This window comes from Erinaceus europaeus, chromosome 21 (assembly GCF_950295315.1).
Source record: "Erinaceus europaeus chromosome 21, mEriEur2.1, whole genome shotgun sequence".
Lineage (NCBI taxonomy): Eukaryota > Metazoa > Chordata > Mammalia > Eulipotyphla > Erinaceidae > Erinaceus > Erinaceus europaeus.
The window spans coordinates 10,482,469-10,504,156 of record NC_080182.1 but is presented as its reverse complement, the minus strand read 5'-3'; the positions used below and the strand labels follow the sequence as shown (position 1 = coordinate 10,504,156).

Sequence of the window (21,688 nt, the reverse complement as noted above, 5' to 3'; positions counted from 1 at the left end):
AAGGATCCCGGTTCGAGCCCCCGGCTCCCCACCTGCAGGTTAGGTCTCAATTTATTCTTACAACAGTCTGATTTAAGTGTATTTCTTTTTTTTTTCTTTTCTTTTTGAGGAGCAGACTTGAGATTTCATAATTTTAGGGAAATTCTCTGCATTTCTCGACATCAGATTACCAGTACCGGGTGAACCCAAGGGTTCAAATCCAGTTCTCTTTCAGTCTGCTTTAACACTACAGTATACTTCCTCCCTTAAATAAACGGTACTGTGGCTGGTGGATATTCTCTCTCTCTCTCTCTCTCTCTCTCTCTCTGTGTCTGTCTGTCTGTCTGTGTCTCTTTCTTTCTTTTGATAGGACAGAGAAATTGAGAGGGGTGGGGAGATAAGGGAGAGAGAGAGAAGGAGAATGATGTAAATCACTGCTTCATAGCTTAAGGAGCTTCCCCCCGGGAATCAGGCGGTAGCGCAGTGGGATAGCGCAGCACCGGCGGAAGGATCCCAGTTCGAGCCCCCGGCTCCCCACCTGCAGGGGAGTCACTTCACAGGTGGTGAAGCAGGTCTGCAGGTGTCCGTCTTTCTCTCCCCTCTCTGTCTTCCCCTCCTCTCTCCATTTCTCTCTGTCCTGTCCAACAGTGATGACATCAATAACAACAACAATAACTACAACAATAAAACAACAAGGGCAACAAAAGGGAATAAGTAAATAATTAAATATAAAAAAAAGAAGCTTCCCCCCTACAGGGGGGCCCGGGTTGGTATACTCTCAGATTCTTCTTCTTGAGGGTAAAAGGGTATTGATTGCTCCAGAGAAGTTAGTCCTTTAGGAGTCGGGTGGTTGCGCAGCGCGTTAAGCACACGTGGTGCAAAGTGCAAGGATAGATGTAGGGAACCCGGTTCGAGCCCCAGGCTCCCCACCTGCAGGGCAGTCGCTTCACAGGTGGTGAAGCATGTCTGCAGGTGTCTATCTTTCTATCCCCCTCTCTGTCTTCCCCTCCTCTCTCCATTTCTCTCTGTCCTATCCAACAATGACGACAACAACAACAATAATAACCACAACAATGATAAAAAAACAAAAAAACAAGGGCAAGAAAAGGGGAAAAATGGTCTCCAGGAGCAGTGGATTCGTGGTGCAGGCACTGAGCCTGGCAATAACCCTGGAGGCAAAAAAAAAAAAAAAGAAGTTAGTCCTTATCCTTCAGAAAATCCCGTGGTTCCTGTCTGTTGGGTATATGCTGTGTTCATTGTGTCTGAGTGGACAGTTTAGTATTCGTTTCTGTTATTATCAAAATGTTGTATTTGTTTTTGTTTCTTTTTTTTTAATCTTTATTTACTTATTGGATAGAGACAGCCAGAAATCCAGAGGCAAGGGGGTGTCCAGACAGAGAGCTACTGACAGCCGTGCTTCATCACTCAGGAAACTTTTCCCCTGCAGGTGGGGACCAGGGGCTCAAACCCGTGTCCTTGCACATTGTAATGTGTGCACTCAACCAGGTGCGCCACCACATGGCCCCTGTGTATTTGTTTTTCTTTTGCTCCTTTTTGAACTCAAGAAAGAGAGAAGGGCCAGAGTACTGCTCTAGGGTGAGTGGTGCTAGATATTTGAACTCATGGCCTCATGTATACAGGACCTATACTCTACCATCTGAGTTACCTCTATCTATCTATCTATCTATCTATCTATCTATCTATCTATCTATCTATCTATTTATTTAATGAATTTAGTTTTCTGACTTATGAAACAAGCAAGTCAAGGTAGAAGTCGCTAATAAAGATTTCCCAGAGGTAATGATAGAGTTGATAATTGATTTTGTTTCTGAACTCATTTTTTTTTTTTTGTCTTTATAGATACTCTTGGAAGGGCCTGGCACATTGAAGTTCAGTAACTTTTGCTTGGCAAAAGTGGATGGTGAAAAATTGGAAGACTTCTTTGCTTTGGTGGCAGCAGAAGAAGGAACAGGTGACAGTGGAGAACATGCACTGAAGGAAACCATGAAAAACAGAGTCAAAGGTGTGTGTGAACTGCTTGCAGACCATGACTCCAGTTGGAGGCTGCCTGTTTTACATGTCCAGAACGTAAGGTTGACCTTTTATTGTCCGTCAAATAAAGTATTTTATTTATTTATTTGAGAATCTTTTTAAAATTTTTTTTTATTTATACAATGGAAACACTGACAAAACCATAGGGTAAGAGTGGTACAACTCATCCCGGTTCAAGCCCCCAGCTCCCACCTGCAGGGGAGTCGCTTCACAGGCGGTGAAGCAGGTCTGCAGGTGTCTATCTTTCTCTCCCCCTCTCTATCTCCCCCTCCTCTCTCCATTTCTCTCTGTCCTATCCTACAACAAAGACATCAATAACAACAACAATAATAACTACAACAATAAAACAACAAGGGCAAAAACAAAGGGAAAATGAATAAATAAATATTTTTAAAAAAAAGAGTGGTACAACTCCACACAATTACCACCACCAGAGCACTGTATCCCATCCCTTCCCCTGATAGCTTTCCTATTCTTTTTTAAACTACTTTTTAATATTTATTTATTTATTTATTTCCCCCTTTGTTGCCCTTGTTTTTTATTGTTGCTGTTATTATTGCTGTTGTTGTTGGATAGGACTGAGAGAAATGGAGAGAGGAGGGGAAGACAGAGAGGGGGAGAGAAAGATAGACACCTGCAGACCTGCTTCACCACTGTGAAGCGACTCCCCTGCAGGTGGAGAGCTGGGGGCTCAAACTGGGATCCTTATGCCAGGGTCCTTGTGCTTTGCGCCACCTGTGCTTAACCCACTGTGCTACCGCCTGACTCCCTCTTTTTTTTTTTTTTAATATCTTTATTTATTTACTGGACAGAGGCAGCCAGAAATTGAGAGGTAGGTGGGTGGTAGAGATGGGAGAGAGACAGAGAGACACCTGCAGCACTGCTTCACTCGCAAAGCTTTCTCCTTGCAGTTAGGAACTGGGGCCTTGAACCTAGGTCCTTGTGCATTGCGAAATGTGTGTGCAACATGTATGCTCAATCAGTTTTGCCACCTGAACTCAGCCCCTTGAGGTTTTGGCTTCTTATTTAAATCATGAATTAAAATAAAAATAAAAAAAAGATAGGGAGAATATTCCTAAACATGACACAGCTTTGACTCAGATGGGTTTTTCAGTTTTTTTAAATATCTTTCTATATTCTTGCAAAATAGAGCTTTGAAATAAAAAATAAAATTTAAAAAAGCATTGAAAATGTCAAGTGCCTCAGTGGGGGAGGTGGCTCAATGGTTAGTGGGGGAGCAGAGAAGATTTGTTTCAGGAGACCTCAGGCTCAGTGCCCCACACTCCTCCATGTGCCAGAGCGGTGCTCTGAGGCTCGAGGATCTCTCTTCTGTATGCCCATAAAGATAAATAAATATTGGCAAATTGCACCAAAGTAAAACACTCTGGGATGGGTGGTGGTGGGATGAATACAGGTCCAAGAAGGATGACAGAGGACCTAGTGGGGGGTGTACTGTTATATGGAAAACTGGGAAATGTTATGCATGTATTAACTATTGTATTTACTGTCGAATGTAAAACATTAATTCCCCAGTAAAGAAATTAAAGAAAGATAAATAAATAAATAATTTAAAAACTGAGTGCTGGGGAGGTAGCACAGAGATAAATCCCATGACTTGGATGCGAGGGTCCTGGGTTTGATTCTTTGGCACCAACAGTCCAAACTGAGCAGTGTTCTGCTAAGAAGACAGTAATAATGAATGAGTGGAAGACAAATGGTGTAGTATCTGTCTGTGTGTTTTCTTTCTCTCTTTCCCACTGTGACGCCATCTCTCCGCGGTGTCTGTGAAGGAACAATGTGAATGCGTAACACAGCTGTTTTCTGTGCTTTATCTTCAGGATCCCTTATATATACGGCACCAGAAGTCGTGAGGGGTACTGACTTCTCCGTCAGCAGCGACCTCTGGTCTTTGGGCTGTCTCCTTTATGAAATGTTCTCAGGTAATTTCTGCTTCATTTAGAATCACGGCTGGGCGTGTTATGCATATTCAGAGGTTAAACCGTTGGTAGGCAAACAACAGTAAGATGTTAAAAAAAGGAATTTTTTTTCTAAGTTTGTAGATAAATGTAATTAATATTAACATTTATATTTTAGTCTGGGTTAAAGGCCTGGTGGTGGCTTGCCCGGTTGAGTGCACATATATTTGTACAGATACATAGAGTTGGAACTGCCAGGTCTCTTTCTATATGCAGATTCCTAGGGACTTTTTTTAAATTTTTTTTTAGATGTTACTTGTTTACTAATGTGAAAGATAGGAGGAGGAGAGAGAAAGAATCAGACATCATTTTGGTAAATGTGCTGCTGGGGATTGAACTTGGGACCTCAAGCTCAAGAGGTCAATCCTTATCCACTGTGCTACCTCCCGGACCACTCTAGGGACTTTTTGACGTGCTCTTATCATCTTCAGTGTTGAAATACAACTGTTAGAAGAAGCTGTGATTAGCAGTAGAAACTTCGGTGAAATTACCAGTGACTGTGAATTATTCAGATACTGACCTGTACGGTCATTGGGTCATGACAGTGCTCTGTGATTGAACACACATATTTGTCAGCATGGCGATGTTTGAATCATAGAACTGTAAGAAGATATAATAAGTGTACCTGGTATATACCAGACATTCACATGTTGGTGGTCATTACATATATGTATTTCTAGGCATTATATAAATTGTATAATTCATTGTATAAGTTGTATAACTGTATAATCCTAGGCATTGTCTAAATCCCAAACTCTTTGCAGTTTTCTTTATAATTACTGGTGATAGTAGTTGGTTATTTAATTTTTCAAGTTTTTATGTGATTGTAGGAAAACCTCCATTCTTCTCAGACAGCTTCTCCAATTTAGTTGAAGAGATTTGTTATGAAGATCCTTTGCCACCAGTTCCAACAGGTAGGAGTCCTTATAAGTGCATTTAACTTACATTTTTTAAAAATTTTTATTTATTTTAATATTTATTTTATTTATTTATTCCCTTTGTTGCCCTTGTTGTTTTATTGTTGTAGTTATTATTGTTGTCATTGTTGGATAGGACAGAGAGAAATGGAGAGAGGAGGGGAAGACAGAGAGGAGGAGAGAAAGATAGACACCTGCAGACCTGCTTCACCGCCTGTGAAGCGATTCCCCTGCAGGTGGGGAGCCGGGGCTCGAACCGGGATCCTTATACCAGTCCTTGTGCTTTGCGCCACCTGCGCTTAACCCGCTGTGCTACAGCCCGACTCCCTTAACTGTAACTCCCTTTTATACTGATTAAAGGTGCTTCTGTATCCAAAGTCCTTTTGGACCTATCACCTTCCACATTTATATTCTGTAAAAATACCAAGTTGACATTAAAAAAAAAACCAGAAATGTTAGTATTCTGTCACCTTTAAAAGTACTGAAATGAAAAACAGAGCACTACTACTGATAGTCTTCCTCATTTCAAAACATTTGTTTTTGTTCTTGTGTTGAAAGAAATCTGTCTAAGATTTTAAAAAAACTTACCTTTTTAATTTCTTTTTTTTTTAGATTTTTTATTTATAAAAAGGAAACATTGACAAAACCATAGGATAAGAGGGATACAACTTTACACAATTCCCACCACCAGATCTCCGTATCCCATCCCCTCCCCTGGTAGCTTTCTTACCAGGGGTTGTCTGTGCAGGGAAGTCTGATAGGCATCATGCTAGCATCTGGAACCTGGTGGCTGAGAAGAGAGTTAACATACAAAGCCAAAAAAATTGTTGACCCATCATGGACCTAAGGGCTGGAATAGTGCAGATGAAGAATTGGGGAATATTCCATTTTGTAGATAAGCTAGTAGGCATATTTTAGTTAAATTCCAAAGGGTCTGTGGCTATACTAGTATTTTTTTTTTCCTTTTTCTTTTTGCCCCTGAGCCTAAATTCTAATATGCTAGTGGGTCCAAGTTATTGTCTGGGGAAATGATGTCATGGCTGGAAAAAGGACCAGAAAGTTATATCAGAGAAGAGAGTAGCTCCCTAATATGGGAAAGGGGTATAAATATTGTTGACTGTAAACACCACTGATTTGATGTGATCTGGGGCCCAGAATTAGCTTAGGAACCTCTGTGGCCTCTGCATCCTTCTAGATCTGAGCTCACATTCTGTGGTCATGAGTAGGAACATTCCAAGCTGCCCCAATATCGACCCATCTTCCTCACGTGTAGCATAGAGTATGTTTTCCATCCTCCCTTTAGAGGATGGAACATTCTCTGCCATTGTTGATCCAAGTTGAGGGTAAGGTCCTATGGTGGCACACAAAGGGGTCTATTGTGTTGTTCCTGATAGAAATGACCGGTAACAATGGAGAGAGGGATTTATTCGAGTTCTAGGCCCATCAAGTGTGTTTGGGAATCTCAGGACTCCCCGATTAGGGCACCATATGGTGGAATGGCCTGATAGTGACTAAAGAGTCATCATTAAAGTCTGCCAGTCTCTTGCCCTTATACAGCTTTTGCAGTCTTTGCTTTGGTAAGGTTAGCTTTGGAGTGAGTGAGAGGAAGTAGGTGAGGAGGGCATCTAAATCTAAGTAGACACTATTTCATTATGAACGTGATACTGACTCACTACAGACTATTGTGTATTTTTGCTTTCAGGTATATATTTTGCCCTAATTTATGGATACATGTGAACATATGCTCTTACGGGACCTGGCCTATATCTAGGTTTTGGGACTTTGTTAGGAAGTGAACCTACTGGAATGGAATTAGAGACTACCATGAAAGGAAAGGTCTCACCCGAGTAGTGAGTGGTGAGGATGAAGGGTTGGCAATCCATGCCTGACGTCTCTGTACACAGTCTGAAGTGAAGCATGCTGAGAGGGTACTTGTTGCATTGATTAGGTTGGAATCGGTGGATGCAATATCATTTGATATGAATTGAGAGAAGCATGCAGGGAAGTGAGCCCCACCCTAGAGGTTCCAGGATTAGGAGAAATATAGGCTCTATAGAGGAAGCGGGAGGTTCCTGTTGTTTTAGGTTTTAATAGTACAGTAGATAGTTATTGCAATAATCACATAGTTTGGCAATTGGGTTAACTTTGAAAAATCTCTTTGTTAGGATTTGCTGTTTCATATACACCATCACCATATTTTATGTCCTTTGACATTATTTGCATATAGCTGTGCCACCGGTTGCTTCTGTTCTCCCTCGTCTAGGCTTTTAAGAGAGTCAACACATCAAAGACTCAGCCTATGTATTAAAGAGACTCAGTCTGTGCTTTAAAAAGTTTGAGACATTCAATCAGGTTTTCCCCTCTTATTACTTAAATAGTGATTTATATAACTACAAATTGATAGGAGTGTACATAAACACCATTCCCACCACCAAAAAACTGTGTCCCATCCCATCATATCCCCCCCCCCCCCATGAAGCTGAACATACACCCTCACCCTCAACCCAGGGTTTTTACTTTGGTGCCCTACTACAAATTTAGTCAGATCCTGCTTTGAGTTTCCCTTTCTGTTATTCTTTCTTCTGTTTATGAGTGGGATCATCCCATACTCGTCTTTATCTTTCTGACTTAGCTCACTTAATATAATTCCTTTTATCTCCATGCAAGATGGGTCAGAGACAGTGGGTTCATTGTTCTTAATAGCTGTGTTTTTTTTTCTTAATTTCTTTGACATATACTGTTGACTTAATTCATACTTATGTCCCATGTAGTTCTCCCTGTTTATTCTTCATGTGGGAACTAGTCAGGCATTTCTCAATTCTCATCTTGATGAGTTAGAATGCTGTTCTGATAAACTTTTTTTTTTTCCTCCTCCAGGGTTATTGCTGGGCTCGGTGTCTGCACCATGAATCCACCGCTCCTGGAGGCCATTTTTTCCCCCTTTTTGTTGCCCTTGTTGTTGTAGCCTCGTTGTGGTTATTATTATTGCCATTGTTGATGTTGTTCGTTGTTGGATAGGACAGAGAGAGATGGAGAGAGGAGGGGAAGACAGAGAGGGGGAGAGAAAGATAGACACCTGCAGACCTGCTTCACCACTTGTGAAGCGACTCCCCTGCAGGTGGGGAGCCGGGGGCTTGAACCGGGATCCTTACGCCAGTCCCTGCGCTTTGCGCCACGTGCGCTTAACCCACTGCGCCACCACCTGACCGCCTAAACTTTTTTTTTGATAGTTGATATGTTATAGCATTGGGTTTATATTCATACATATTATGATTAATATCTATATACCACTAACATTTTTGTTATTGCCGGAGTGTCACTGCTCTGAAGGCCCAGACTTTTGACTTTATTAAATATAGAGAGACACAGAGAGTGAGAGTCACAGGCCCAGAGCTTCCTCCAATGTGGTGGGGGCTTGGCTGGAACCTGGATTGTGCACATGGTCAGGCAGGCAGACTGTCTGGGTGAGCTATCTTAGAGGTTCTACCATTAACAACTTTAAGAAAGTAAAAGCAAAAAAGGAGACACAAACATAGGGAAGCCTTTAGCTTTGTGCTACATAAAGAAGCAAATCTTAGGCAATAAGTATGAGAATAGATTTTTAATTAAAAACAAAAAGAGTGAGATATAATTAATGGAAGAAATAGGAATGCCTGTTTCAGTATTTCAAGAATTAACCTCAGCGAGAAAACAAAACTTCTGGGCCCAGGTGGTGGCGCACCTGGTTGAGTGCACATGTTACAGTGCGCAAGGACCCGGGTTTGAGTCCCCGTCCCCACCTGCGGGGGGAGGCTTTGTGAGTGGTGAAGCAGAGCTGCAGGTGTCTCCCTTTCTTATTTTCATTTTTTTTTGCCTCCAGGGTTATCACTGGGGCTTTGTGCCTTCACTACGAGTCCACTACTCTTGGAGGCCATTTTCCCCCCATTTTTGTTGCCCTTATCCTAATTGTTATTGTTGTTGTATAGGACAGAGAGAGGTGGAGAGAGGACAGAAAGGGGGAGAGAAAGACAGACACCTGCAGACTTGCTTCAGCACTCGTGAGGTGACTCCCCTGCAGGTGGGGAGCCGGGGGCTCAAACTGGGATCCTTATGCTGGTCCTTGTGCTTTGTATTATGTGCACTTAACCCACTGCGCTACCACCTGACCCCCAGTGTCTCCCTTTCTATCTCCCCTTACCCTCTCAACTTCTGGCTGTCTCTAGCCAATGAATAGAGATAGTAAAATTTTTAAAAATTTTTAAAAATAAGAAAGCAAAACTTTTGATACCTTGTAAATAGTCTTTCTTATTTGTTTATTTATTCCCTTTTGTTGCCCTTGTTGTTTTATTGTTGTAGTTATTATTATTGTTGTTGTTGGATAGGACAGAGAGAAATGGAGAAAGGAGGGGAAGAAAGAGAGGGGGAGAGAAATGCAGACACCTGCAGACCTGCTTCACCGCCTGTGAAGTGACTCCCCTGCAGGTGGGGAGCTGGGGGCTTGAACAAGGAACCTTACACTGATCCTTTTGCTTTGCGCCACCTGCACTTAACCTGCTGCGCTACGTCCCATCTCCCATAAATAGTCTTTTTCTTTCTCCACTTTATTAGGATAAATGGTTCACAGCACAGTTGACACCTGGGTACAGATTCCTATCTCCATGTGATAAGTGCCAAAGCTCTCCCCCTCTCCCCCCACATCTCCTTTCCCACTTTCATGTACCAGGGCCCCAAAGACCCTCCATCCCATCCCTGCCCCCCCTTCCCAAAGTCCTTTACTTGGGTGCAAGGCACCACACCCAACCCAAGTTCCACTTTATATATTCTCAAAGGTGCGTGTGTTCTTGTGTACCTCCATTAACGTTTAGTTTTTGTCGAAATCAGTGATTTCTGTGTTCTATAATGACTGATTTTGATGGCTGGTTGTTTCATTCTGAATGCACACAGTATCGATGGTTGCTTTTTCTCCTGCAAGTTAAATGGTTTTCTATATGGAAGAACAATCTGAAAATACAGGATCAGATCTGGTCAAGCTACTGCTGGTGGCCCAAGCTTACTTATGTCACAGAGGCCTACACTACACTGTAGTTACAGTGCCTGATTATATCATCTGTTTTGAATGCTTTGTCTCACAGATGTGCTGTGATATCTTTGACCATTTTCTTCAAGGTCACTTTTATTAATAGAGCACAGAATAGGCCACTGTGATATTTATCTTGTCTTCTTCTTCTAGCGTTTGTCCTTCTTCCGTAGCCAGTCAATAGCGTCAGGTTGAGCCTGATGTAAAGTTTCGAGACCTCCTTTATCTTGTCTAATTTAAGGAAGCAAAACATTTGGAGATTAATGGAATTGGACAGTGTCATACTACTGTGATATTTTTAGTTTTTTTCTTTAAATTTCTAAAATAAAGAAAAATGACGGGCCAGGCAGTGGTGCACTTGGTTGAGTACACACATTACCAATCTCAAGAACCTAGGTTCGAGTCCCCACTCCCTACCTATAGGGGGGACGCTTCAGAGCGGTGAAGCAGGTCTGCAAGTGTCTTAGCTTTCTCTCTCCCGCTCTATCTCCCTATCCCCTATCAATTTCTCTCTGTCCTCTTAAATGGAAAAGAAAAAAAAATAGAAAAAATGGCAGGCAGGAACGGTGGATTTGTAGTCCCAGCAACAACCCTGGTGGCAATAAAATAAAATAAAAAATCGCATATATTCTCATTCTAGTAAATCATTAAGCAACACTGGTCAAGTTCAGAATGCCTTAGAAGTGAGGCATAAGTGATCACTGGTGACAGTTTGTCAGGTTTATGACCCCATACTATGGTTACTCAATGTAGGTATTTTAGACTAGTCAAAACTCAACTTTTTGAGATTCATATTTGTTGTGGTATAGGAAAGTAGTTTTTTTTTTTTATTATTTGTGCCCCAGCTCCATTAATTGGAATTTGTTACTATATTCCGTATTCTCTTCAAAATTCATGTTCTTAAAGCGCTGTTACTGTTGTGTTGATGTAAGGTGTGCTTTCATCTAATTAGCACATTCTCTTTTTCTTTTTGGAATTTGCATTTAGATTCTTCTCTTCCTAAAGCATCTTCAGATTTTATAAACTTGCTGGATGGTTTGCTTCAAAAAGATCCCAAGAAAAGGTATGCTCTGTATTTAATTTTTTTTAACCAGAGCACTGTTACAGCTGTGGCTTATGATGGTGTGGGGGACTGAACCTGGGACTTTGGAGCCTCAGGTATGAGGCTGTTTGCATAACCATTATGTTATCTACTCTCCATGTTCTGTATTTTAATATAAGTTCTGTTTGACTATAGATATTTAATATAAATTTCCAGGCATGTACTTGTAAAGTAATATTGTTCTTAATAAACAAAGCACTATTCAGGCTATCTCTTTTTTTTTAAATTTTTATATTTATTTATTTACTTATTGTCTTTTGTTGCCCTTGTTCTTTTATTGTTGTAGTTATTATTGTTGTTACTGATGTCGTCGTTGTTAGATAGGACAGAGAGAAATGGAGAGAGGAGGGGAAGACAGAGAGGGGGAGAGAAAGATAGACACCTGCATATCTGCTTCACCGCTTGTGAAGTGACTCCCCTGCAGGTGGGGAGTCAGGTTTGAACGGGGATCCTTAAGCCGGTCCTTGTGCTTCGTGCCAACTACGCTTTAACCCACTGCACTACCGCCTGACTCCCACTATCTCTTTTTTTAAAGCAGTCTGAATTGACATTAAGAGTGTGTTCTCTGTAAGTGTTAATTGTGAGGAAAATTAAAAACCATTTTTTCCTCTAGTATATTAACTTTTTTGCCTAGTAGGTTTTTAGGATTGTCTTGTAACTATGCATTTTTTTTCACATGGGGATGTCAAGCTAAACTTGTCTTTAGCTAATTATTGAGTTAAATTGCCACCAGGGTCATCACTGGGGCTTTGTGCCAGCACTATGAATCCACTGCTTCCAGGGCCATATTCTCTCTCTCTCTCTTCCTTCCTTCCTTTTTCTGTTTTATTTGATAGGACAGAGAGAAATTGAGAGGGGAAAGGTAGAGAGGGAGGGAGAAAGATAGACACCTGCAGACCTGTTTCACCTCTGTTTGAACTGGGAGTCAAGAATAACTTATATCTAGTTCTGGTTCTGCAACTATACAGGTGGAAGGCTTATGGCAAGTTTTTTTTTTTGGGGGGGTGTGTGGTGGTGGTCCTCTGCTTAAGGGCATAAAATAAAGAATAAATTTAATGTAGCATGTCAGATAAATTTCATTTAATAGAGAAGAAATGAGAACATTATCAAAGGAAGTGCTGATTCTTATACAAATTGTAGGAGAAAGCTCGCCTGTTTACAGCAGGACGCTTTTAAGTTTAGAACGCTTCCAGACGGGAGTCGGGCTGTAGCGCAGTGGGTTAAGCGCAGGTGGCGCAAAGCACAAGAACCGGCATAAGGATCCCGGTTCGAACCCCGGCTCCCCACCTGCAGGGGAGTCGCGTCACAGGCAGTGAAGCAGGTCTGCAGGTGTCTCTTTCTCTCCTCCTCTCTGTCTTCCCCTCCTCTCTCCATTCTCTCTGTCCTATCCAACAACGACAACAACAATAATAACTACAACAATAAAACAACAAGGGCAACAAAAGGGAATAAATAAATTAAATATTTAAAAAAATTAAAAAAAAAAGAATGCTTCCAGACTTTGCTAAGATATGAATATGATTTATATACATAGAATGGCGTGTCCCAGTGTCATGTATTAATCTCTATATTGCATAGTTTTTGTTTTTTTTTTTGCATAAGTGCGACTTAAAAAGTAACCTACTTTTCTTTTATTTTCAGTGGTTGCAGAATGTGTGGGCTAATATTTAGAGTGTTTATCTATTTAGAATATTAGAAGCAATTTCCCACCCATTTTCTGTAGTGCTTTGATGATGAAGGGATGTTAGATTTTACATTCCCACCAGCAGTGCAAGAGGGTTCCTTTGTCCCCACAACCTTTCCAGAGTTTGGAGGAGGAGGATGTAGGCTGGGTGGGAGAATGTTTTGCAGAAAACTGAGAAATTTTACACATGTACTATTAAGTCAGTTTACTGTAAACCATTAATCCCCCAATAAAAATATTAAAAAAAAACATATTGTAAACACTGCTACAGTAAGTCTTCTGTGCATTTTGTTACTCTTGTTATTAACATTGTCAGTTATCTCCTTTGGATAAATTTCTCAAAGCAGAGTTCCTGATGAGAGACTAAGAACATTAAAAAGCTTGATATTGGGGCCTGGGTGGTAGTGTAGTGGGTTGAGCACACATGGTGTGAAGCACAAGAACTGGCGTGAGGATCCCGGTTTGAGCCCCTAGCTCCCCACCTGCAGGGGGGTTACTTTACAAGCAGTGAAGCAGGTCTGCAGGTGTTTATCTTTCTCTCCCCCTCTGTCTTCCCCTCCTTTCTCGATTCTTCTTTGTCCTGTCCAACAACAACAGCAATAACAAAGCAATAATGACAATCATTACAGCAGCATAGGCAACAAGGGCAACAAAAGTGGGAAAGGTGGCTTCCAGTGGCGGTGGATTTATGGTGCCTGCACCGATCCCAAACAATGACCCTGGAGGCAAGAAAGAAAAAAAAGTTTTGTTATTTGCTGCATTCTAGAGAGAAGTGCTGCTTTATATTTCCTACAACATTGAAAAACTCCCTCCCTCCTACTTTCACCAATAGTGGATTTTGTTAATCCTGTAAACATTTACCAATATATTAACTAAAAAGGAAATTTCATTTGATTGACAATTCTTTTTCATTAGTTAATTTGAAGATTCCTTTATATATATATTTGTGTGTGTCTGACATAAAAGTATATATAGTAACATGTAATTGCATATGCTTAAAATTCTTTTGTTCATTTTTTAAAAATATTTATTTTATTTTATTTATTCCCTTTTGTTGCCCTTGTTGTTTTATTGTTGTAGTTATTATTGTTGTTGTCGTTGTTGGATAGGACAGAGAGAAATGGAGACAGGAGGGGAAGACAGAGAGGAGGAGAGAAAGATAGACACCTGCAGACCTGCTTCACCGCCTGTGAAGCGACTCCCCTGCAGGTGGGGAGCCGGGGTTCGAACTGGGATCCTTATGCCGGACCTTGTGCTTTGCGCCACCTGCGCTTAACCCGCTGTGCTACATCCCGACTCCCTTGTTCATTTTTAAAATGTTGATCAAAGTAGCTTTAATCTTAGTACAGAATATTTGCATTAACCAAGTAAAAATGATTTAATGTTTTAAAATTTCAGCCAAACTTAACTTTTCAAAGACTGACAAGTCTAAAGTTTAGTTTGTTAATTTTTAGCTAATTGTAATGCTTTGAAAATGAGCCTGTCTACTATTGTAAAGTGGGTGAGCTGGGCAGGTGATGTTTCACTCTTAGAAAATTTACTGTCTGTGGGAATGAAGCTGATATTCTTTATTCTCTCTGAGTCAAGTTCTAAAAGTGAGGTTCCAAAAATGAAATGCATGTAACACTATCTAGAATAATCTAGTCTTTCTTGGGACATAAGTAATGGTAAAATTACAGACTGATGATTTTTGCAACATTTATCACTTTAGACTATTTTTATACTTTCCTCTTAAACTATTCTGAGAACCCACAATGTTTTCGTCTAGTTCCATGGCATGTGAGCCCTGGAGCTACTTACACTTAGTTGTCATGTTTTTTCCTCTTGTGCCCGTTATGGATTCTGAACATCAATTTTTTCTGACTTTACTATTTAAGTAATAAGAGAGGTTGTCATACTAAAAGAAACCTCCAGAATAAGACAGACAGCTTTAGTGATGGATGTATATGGAGAGACACATCAGTGATAAATCTGAATTGAAACTAAAACTGGAACATGTCGCGGTAAGTCACCTTCAATTAAACTTTGGACTTTTATCTTGCATAAAGATTGACGTGGGCAGGCCTGCTGCAGCATTCATTTTGGAAGGATGCTTTCACCGGAAAACACCAGGACTCAGGCCCCGAGGACTCCAACATCAGGTAGTCGATGAACTTTGCACTGTGTAAAACACTTCACCATCATTTCTGTGCTTTCAGAACAGGAGAAAGTCAAGTGTTATTTAGTTAAGGGTTGTTTAGAGACTTGAAGTCATGGCATTTTTTTTTTTTCTTGGTTTTCTGGTCATTTACTTTCCAGCCAGTGGTTTAGTCCAGTCACTGGTTCTGTTCATCCTGCTGCCTTGCAAGCATATAGGAAGGAGGATCTCATTTCCCCCTTTTGAGTTGTGGTCACGTGACTGGTTTAACCTTGTGAAATGTGAATAGAACTGATGTGTGCTATTTCTAAGGGAAAATCCTTAACCCTGGCTGTGTGATTGGCCGCATTTCTTTTTTCCTGGTGAGTTAGCTGGGAAGGAAATGCCAAGAGAAATTGCTATCAGGTGGGTCGTTTGTGAAAACTGTGAGCACAGTGTTACTGCCAGCCCTTTTGTTGCCCTCGGTTTTTTTTTTTTTTTGGTTGTTGTTGTTGGGTGAAAAGGCGAGAGTTGGGTGAAAGCAAGTGAATAGGGTGACAGGATTAGCTTCACGTTCTTGGGATCATCACTCTTTGATCAGAGCAGAGAATTTCTATCCCTTCGAATTTTAGACACTGGCCACAAGCTGTTTCTGTCCCCAACTACTGCTGAAACCTGTTCAGGACTACAGGAGAAGAAGAAAAAGAACCAGTGAACTTCTGCCCTCTGTGACACTGGGGGGTTCCCTTTGCGTTTGGTTAGAGTTAGAGTAGGAGTAGAACATTTCTCTGTGGCTGTTGTCTTTGAGTTCAGGCCACACAGTTTGGGAAGGAGCAAAACCAAAGGAAGCCTCCGGCTAGTTTACTGTACGTGGGCTCTGGTTTGCTTCCTCGGCCTGCCCAGTGCCATTTTTGTCAGAGGTAAGGCTTCTCGGCTCCTTGATGATGTTGCCCATAAGTGCTTCTTTTGGCTCCTCCACGAGAAACGGTGCTTTTCTCACCGCACAGCTTGGTCTCTAATGTCCTCTTCCAGCCGCTTGTTCTGTACAGAAACCATAGAGAACTCGCACGTAGTTTCATTGTGTCAGCTTTCTCTTGTTGAACAGCGGAGATTTGGCGGAGTGCTCTGGCTCCCAAGATCCTGAGGAGATTGTGACCCGCCCTCAGAGTGGACAAGTGGAAGGAGAGAGGAGCTGTCAGCGACGGAGTCGCTCTTTCAGACGAGGTAAACGTTCATCAGACGTGTCCACGTGCTTGGGACACTGTGTCAGTGAGTTCCTATTTTGCGTTTCCTTTCCTTTTAAAAATCTATATCTATTATTTTCTGCTCGTGATTTCCTTTTTTCTTTACAAATAATATATATATATATATATATATATATTTTATTCTTGTAGTTATTATTGTTATTGATGTCGTCATTGTTGGGTAGGACAGAGAGAAATGGAGAGAGGAGGGGAAGACAGGGAGAGAAAGACAGACACCTGCAGACCTGCTTCACCACCTGTGAAGCGACTCCCCTGCAGGTGGGGAGCCCAGGCTCAAACTGGGATCCTTCTGCCGGTCTTTGCACTTTGCGCCACAGTGTGCTTAACCCGCTGTGCTACAGCTCGACTCCCACAAATAATATTTTTTTCTGTTCCTGCCACAGAAAACCCATCTGAGTTACGGCCCAAGAATACTACTGAGAGTCAGCTGAATGAATCCATGTTTCTTCTAAGGTACGTAAGGTGACTTAGGGTAATAAGGAACCTATGGGAGGTCCAAGTTAAATCTTCTTGAGGGACCTGCTGTCCTGGTGGCAAGGCACAGTATACCGAGATAAATGAGAGATGTGGATGCCAAGTTTCATGTTGCCCTCCATTGCCAAAGTTGACCTGTGCAGTATTCAGTGTGCTATGTATTAATTGTTTTTTGACCAAACCAACTTCTGTTTCTTGCGTACAAAGATTATAACCTCTTAATCTTATACTTGTACTTCAAATAGGACTCAATTTAGAATTTAAATTCTTGAAGCCCAACTTCTATATTTGGATACAGACATCTAGAAATGAACATATTTTATTTTCTAGAATATATATATATTAAATCATTATTATTATTTACTGATTTTCCCTTTTGTTGTTTTATTGTTGTAGTTGTTGTTGATGTCATCGTTGTTGAACAGGACAGAGAGAAATGGAGAGAGGAGGGGAAGACAGAGAGGGGGAGAGAAAGACAGACACCTGCAGACCTGCTTCACTGCCTGTGAAGCGAGTCCCCTGCAGGTGGGGAGCCAGGGGCTTGAACTGGGATCTTTACGCCAGTCCTTTTGCTTTGCGCCACCTGCGCTTAATCCGCTGCACTACTGCCTGACTCTCTAGAATATATTTATATATATGAGGCTCAAACATTTCTAACATTATCGAAATATTAAAGATACAGGTATGTCTTCAGGTCATTAAGATGAATTTATTCAGATGTGTATAATCTGCAGAGTTTTTACTTTAGATTCAGAGAGAGTTCTATCTTAGACTTTAAAAAAAATAAATATTTATTTTCCCTTTTGTTGCCCTTGTTGTTTTATTGTTGTAGTTGTTATTGATGTTGTTGTTGTTGGATAGGACAGAGAGAAATGGAGGAAAGACAAAGATGGGGAGAGAAAAATAGATACCTATAGACCTGCTTTACTGCCTGTGAAGTGACTCTCCTGCAGGTGGGGAGCCAGGGGCTCGAACCAGGATCCTTCTGGCGGTTCTTGTGCTTTGTGTCACATGTGCTTAACCCGCTGCACTACCGTGCAACCCCTTACCTTAGACTTTTACCTTAGACATTATAAACTCAGCTTTTTAAAAAATTTATATCACCTCTAGCATTTTTTGTGAACTAAGTACTTGTTTAGTAAAGGAATCAATAGATGAGTGAGAGAAGGAGGAATACTGATATTAAAAAGAATTCATTAAAAGAAAAGACTAATGGGGAGTTGGGCTGTAGTGCAGTGGGTTAAGTGCATGTGGCTCAAAGCACAAGGACCGGTGTAAGGATACCGGTTCGAGCCCCCGGCTCCCCACCTGCAGGGTCGTTGCTTCACAGTTGGTGAAGCAAGTCTGCAGGTGTCTGTCTTTCTTCCCCCCCTCTGTCTTCCCCTCCTCTCTCCATTTCTCTCTGTCCTATCCAACAACAACAATAACAACAATAATAATGGCTACAACAATAAAACAAGGGCAACAAAAGGGGATAAATAAATAATAATTAAAAAAAAAAAGACTAATGATTAGATTGGAAGAATTTCTTTTTAAAAAATTTTTTTTTATTATTTATTTATTCCCTTTTGTTGCCCTTGCTGTTTTATTGATGTAGTTATTGTTGTAGTCACCATTGATGTCATTGTTGTTGGATAGGACAGAGAGAAGTGGAGAGAGGAGGGGAAGACAGAGAGGGGGAGAGAAAGACACCTGCAGACCTGCTTCACCGCTTGTGATGCGACTCCCCTGCAGGTGGGGAGCTGGGGGCTTGAACAGGGATCCTTACACCGGTCCTTGCACTTTGCGCCACCTGTACTTAACCTGCTGCGCTACAGCCCGACTCCCAGAAGAATTTCTTAAAAGACAAAACATAAAAAAAAAAAACCCAAAACTGAGGTACCTTCCGAGGCCTAGCTAGGAGCGATAGGGTGGCCCAGAGTATGGCAGCCATTTTTAGGTAGAGTGGGAGTTACAAAAAAAAGATGCAGATTGGGGGATGGTCGTTAGCACATGAGGTTAAGAGCACATAGTGTGAAGAAGCACAAGGACTGGCGTAAGGATCTCAGTTCCAGCGCTGGGCTCCCCACCTGCAAGGGGGTGGGTCACTTCTCAAGTGGTGAAGCAGGACTGCAGGTGTCTTTCTCCTTCTGTCTTCCCCTCCTCTCTCAATTTTCTCTCTGTCCTACCCAACAATAACAGCAACAACAATAACAGTAGAATAAATGGCCCCCAGGAGCAGTGGATTCGCAGTGCAGTGAGGGGTTGAACCATTTCCAACTTTTTCTGACATAAAATCGTACTTTCCATTCTTTGCGACCTACTTCATCTCTTTTCTGTTAATCTTGCTTATAGCAGCAGACATTAGAGAATTGTTTTAAGGTTTCCAGCTAAAACAGAAAATACCATATTTATTGTAGCAAGTATAAATAAGAGAATAAATTAGCTAGGAGACTAAAGCGATTTAAAAAACCTGTGGTGTCATATAAATACAAATCAAGAGTTTTTATAAAATGAGATCACATACTGTTGACATATTCTGCCTGTGTGTGTGTGTGTGTGTGTGTGTGTGTGTGTGTGTGGCTTGCATCCCCCCTATCCCCAGCAAGTAGTAAACAGGATCCATTTCCAGTACTTGAATAAAGTCAGCTTATGTGCATTTTTCAGTTCTCGTCCTACTCCGAGAACTAGCGCGGCTGTGGGATTAAGTCCTGGTGAGGACCCATCTCAGCATTCACCACAGAAGACTTCTCCTTTGAGCAAGGTGAGCAGAGATGAAGATGTTTCCAAGTGTAAGATGCAGATGTTCAGAAGAATAATTGGAAGTTAATCTCTGAACTATGAACATAGTTACAGAACTCACAAGTCAGGCACCTTCCTGCAGCACCTGTTAAACATGAAAGGACTGCTCCGTAGCTGCTGTTTGCTTCGTCTTTTTAATTTTTTAAAAATTTTCCCTTTTGTTGCCCTTGTTTTTTTTTTTATTGTTGTAGTTCTTATTGTTGTTATTAATGTCATTGTTGTTGGATAGGACAACAATGGAGAAATGGAGAGAGGAGGGGAGGACAGAGAGGGGGAGAGAAAAAGACACCTGCAGACCTGCTTCCCCACCTGTGAAGCGACTCCCCTGCAGGTGGGGAGCCAGGGGCTCAAACCGGGATCCTTACTCCGGTCATTGCGCTTTGCGCCATATCCGCCTAACCCGCTGCGCTACCGCCCAACTCCCTGTTTTCTTGGTCTTTGATGACACCTATCTCGAGACAGAATTCGCATACCACACAATCTACCCATTTATAGCATGCAGTTGAAGGGCTTCTAGAATCTTCATTCTGACGGGCTACCACCACAATTTCAGAACACCCTCATGTCAGTTCAGTTTTAAAGCTGTTCATTATTCATGGAACCAAAGTGTCGTTTGTTCTTGTTTCAGATTACAAGTGGACACTTGAGTCAGCAGCAGCTGGAATCCCAGATGCGAGAGCTAGTCTATACCGACTCTGACCTTGTGGTCACCCCCATTATCGACAACCCAAAGGTAGGAACAGATGCTCTGGAGGTGAGCTGTAGACTTCGCTGAAGTCTGGAGTCTGGGTGAAATCCATTTTTGCCCAGATTCCTTTCTCGTTGTTTGCTTTTATTTAATTCACGCCACAGGTCTGCACTCCTAACTCCCACCCTGTCTGTCACCCTCTCCCTTCCTTCCCTCCCACTCACTGGAGTGGTGAGTTCTCGCTCTTCATCAGCTCTGCCATGGTGCCATGACTTGTAAACCTTGGCTGCTGGCTTCTGCACTTCAGACCTTTGCCCTCAGTCCCTTCATCTCTCCACTTGTGCGAGGTGGATTTCTCTCCAAGTTCTGCCTGCTGATGTGCTGTGAAGGCAGATGGCAGTGAGTGGTGGGTGGGCAGAGCACAGTGATACCATGTGCTCTTACGGGACTGAGGGCTGCACGGTGGTGGGTGGTGGGGAGATGCTGGGAGCTCGCCAGTCGCGGTGCACAATGTGATGGAGATGGGTAATCTTTTATAAAACACTCATTTCTAAGCTGTTCTGCTTTTGTATTGATTTTTAGTCTAAAATACATTCAGTTTCTACCACCTATTTTATAATTTAATTTTCTTTTTGAAATAGTGTCTTATTTATTATTATTTTTTGTATTTTGGACAATTTCCTTTCCTTTTTAGTTTCTTTACCGGGGGATTAATGTGTTACAGTCAATAGTAAATACAGTGGTTTGTACATGTGTAACATTTCCCAGTTTTCCACATAACAACACAACCCCCACTAGGTTCTCAGCCATTGTGACAATTTCCTTTCACTGGGAACATTTCTGTAGTTCAGAACAAATGAGTCCGTGTATACTTAGTTATTTACAAATTAGACAACTTTTACTATATTTCCTAGCTTCCCCTCCATTATTAAGCTAATTATTTTTGGAATATTTTTATTATTTTTAATCAGGTTTTTTTAAATTTAAATTTATGATTAATACAAGACTCTATGATTCCATACTGCACTGACCACCAGAGTTCTATGCCCACATCCTCCCAACAGTAACCACCATAGTTCTAACAAAGACTTACAGAGTTTGCATTTGCAACTCTGAGATAGCATAATGGTTATGCAAAGAGGCTCTCATGCCTGAGGCTGCAAAGTCCTGGGTTCAGTCTCCTGCATCACCATAAACCAGAGCTGAACAGTAAAAAACAGGTTAAAAAAAAAAAAGAGAGAGAAAGAGAGGGAGAGAGGGAGAGGAGAGAGAGAGAAAGAGAGAGAGATGGAGTTTACTTTTTTTTTAAATTGCAAATTCCTATGTTTAAATTGTCTAGGTCCCAGATATAAGTGAAACTAGCCAGTAGTTGTCTTTTACCTCTTTGCTTATTCCACTAAGCATAATCATCTCTAGTTCTACCCATTTTGTTTCAAAGAGCACAGTGCTATCTTTTTGACTGCAGAGTATATGTCCGATAACTTCCTTAGCCAGCCAGCTGTGATGGCATTTAGGCTGCTTCTACTCTTTGGCTATTGTGAGTAATGTAGCGGTGAACATACAGTTGCAGATGTCCCTTCTAATTAGTGTTGAGTGTC

The 21,688-nt window shown here is 41.5% G+C and overlaps 1 protein-coding gene across 5 annotated transcripts in view; it reads left to right on the top strand.

Annotated features, from left to right (window-relative positions):
- Nucleotides 1-21,688, top strand: part of ULK4 (unc-51 like kinase 4) — a 511,677-nt gene that overhangs the window by 10,231 nt on the left and 479,758 nt on the right. For 4 of the 5 annotated variants that reach the window (XM_060180360.1, XM_007517784.3, XM_060180361.1 and 1 more), the window contains exons 5-13: nucleotides 1,840-2,002; nucleotides 3,870-3,971; nucleotides 4,838-4,921; nucleotides 10,968-11,043; nucleotides 14,815-14,907; nucleotides 15,988-16,106; nucleotides 16,531-16,600; nucleotides 19,268-19,364; nucleotides 20,031-20,135. In XM_060180360.1, the coding sequence (XP_060036343.1) occupies nucleotides 1,840-2,002; nucleotides 3,870-3,971; nucleotides 4,838-4,921; nucleotides 10,968-11,043; nucleotides 14,815-14,907; nucleotides 15,988-16,106; nucleotides 16,531-16,600; nucleotides 19,268-19,364; nucleotides 20,031-20,135 (909 nt within the window). Of the gene's footprint in view, nucleotides 1-1,839; nucleotides 2,003-3,821; nucleotides 3,972-4,837; nucleotides 4,922-10,967; nucleotides 11,044-14,814; nucleotides 14,908-15,987; nucleotides 16,107-16,530; nucleotides 16,601-19,267; nucleotides 19,365-20,030; nucleotides 20,136-21,688 lie in introns of those variants that run through there. The other variant, XM_060180362.1, reaches the window with a different exon arrangement.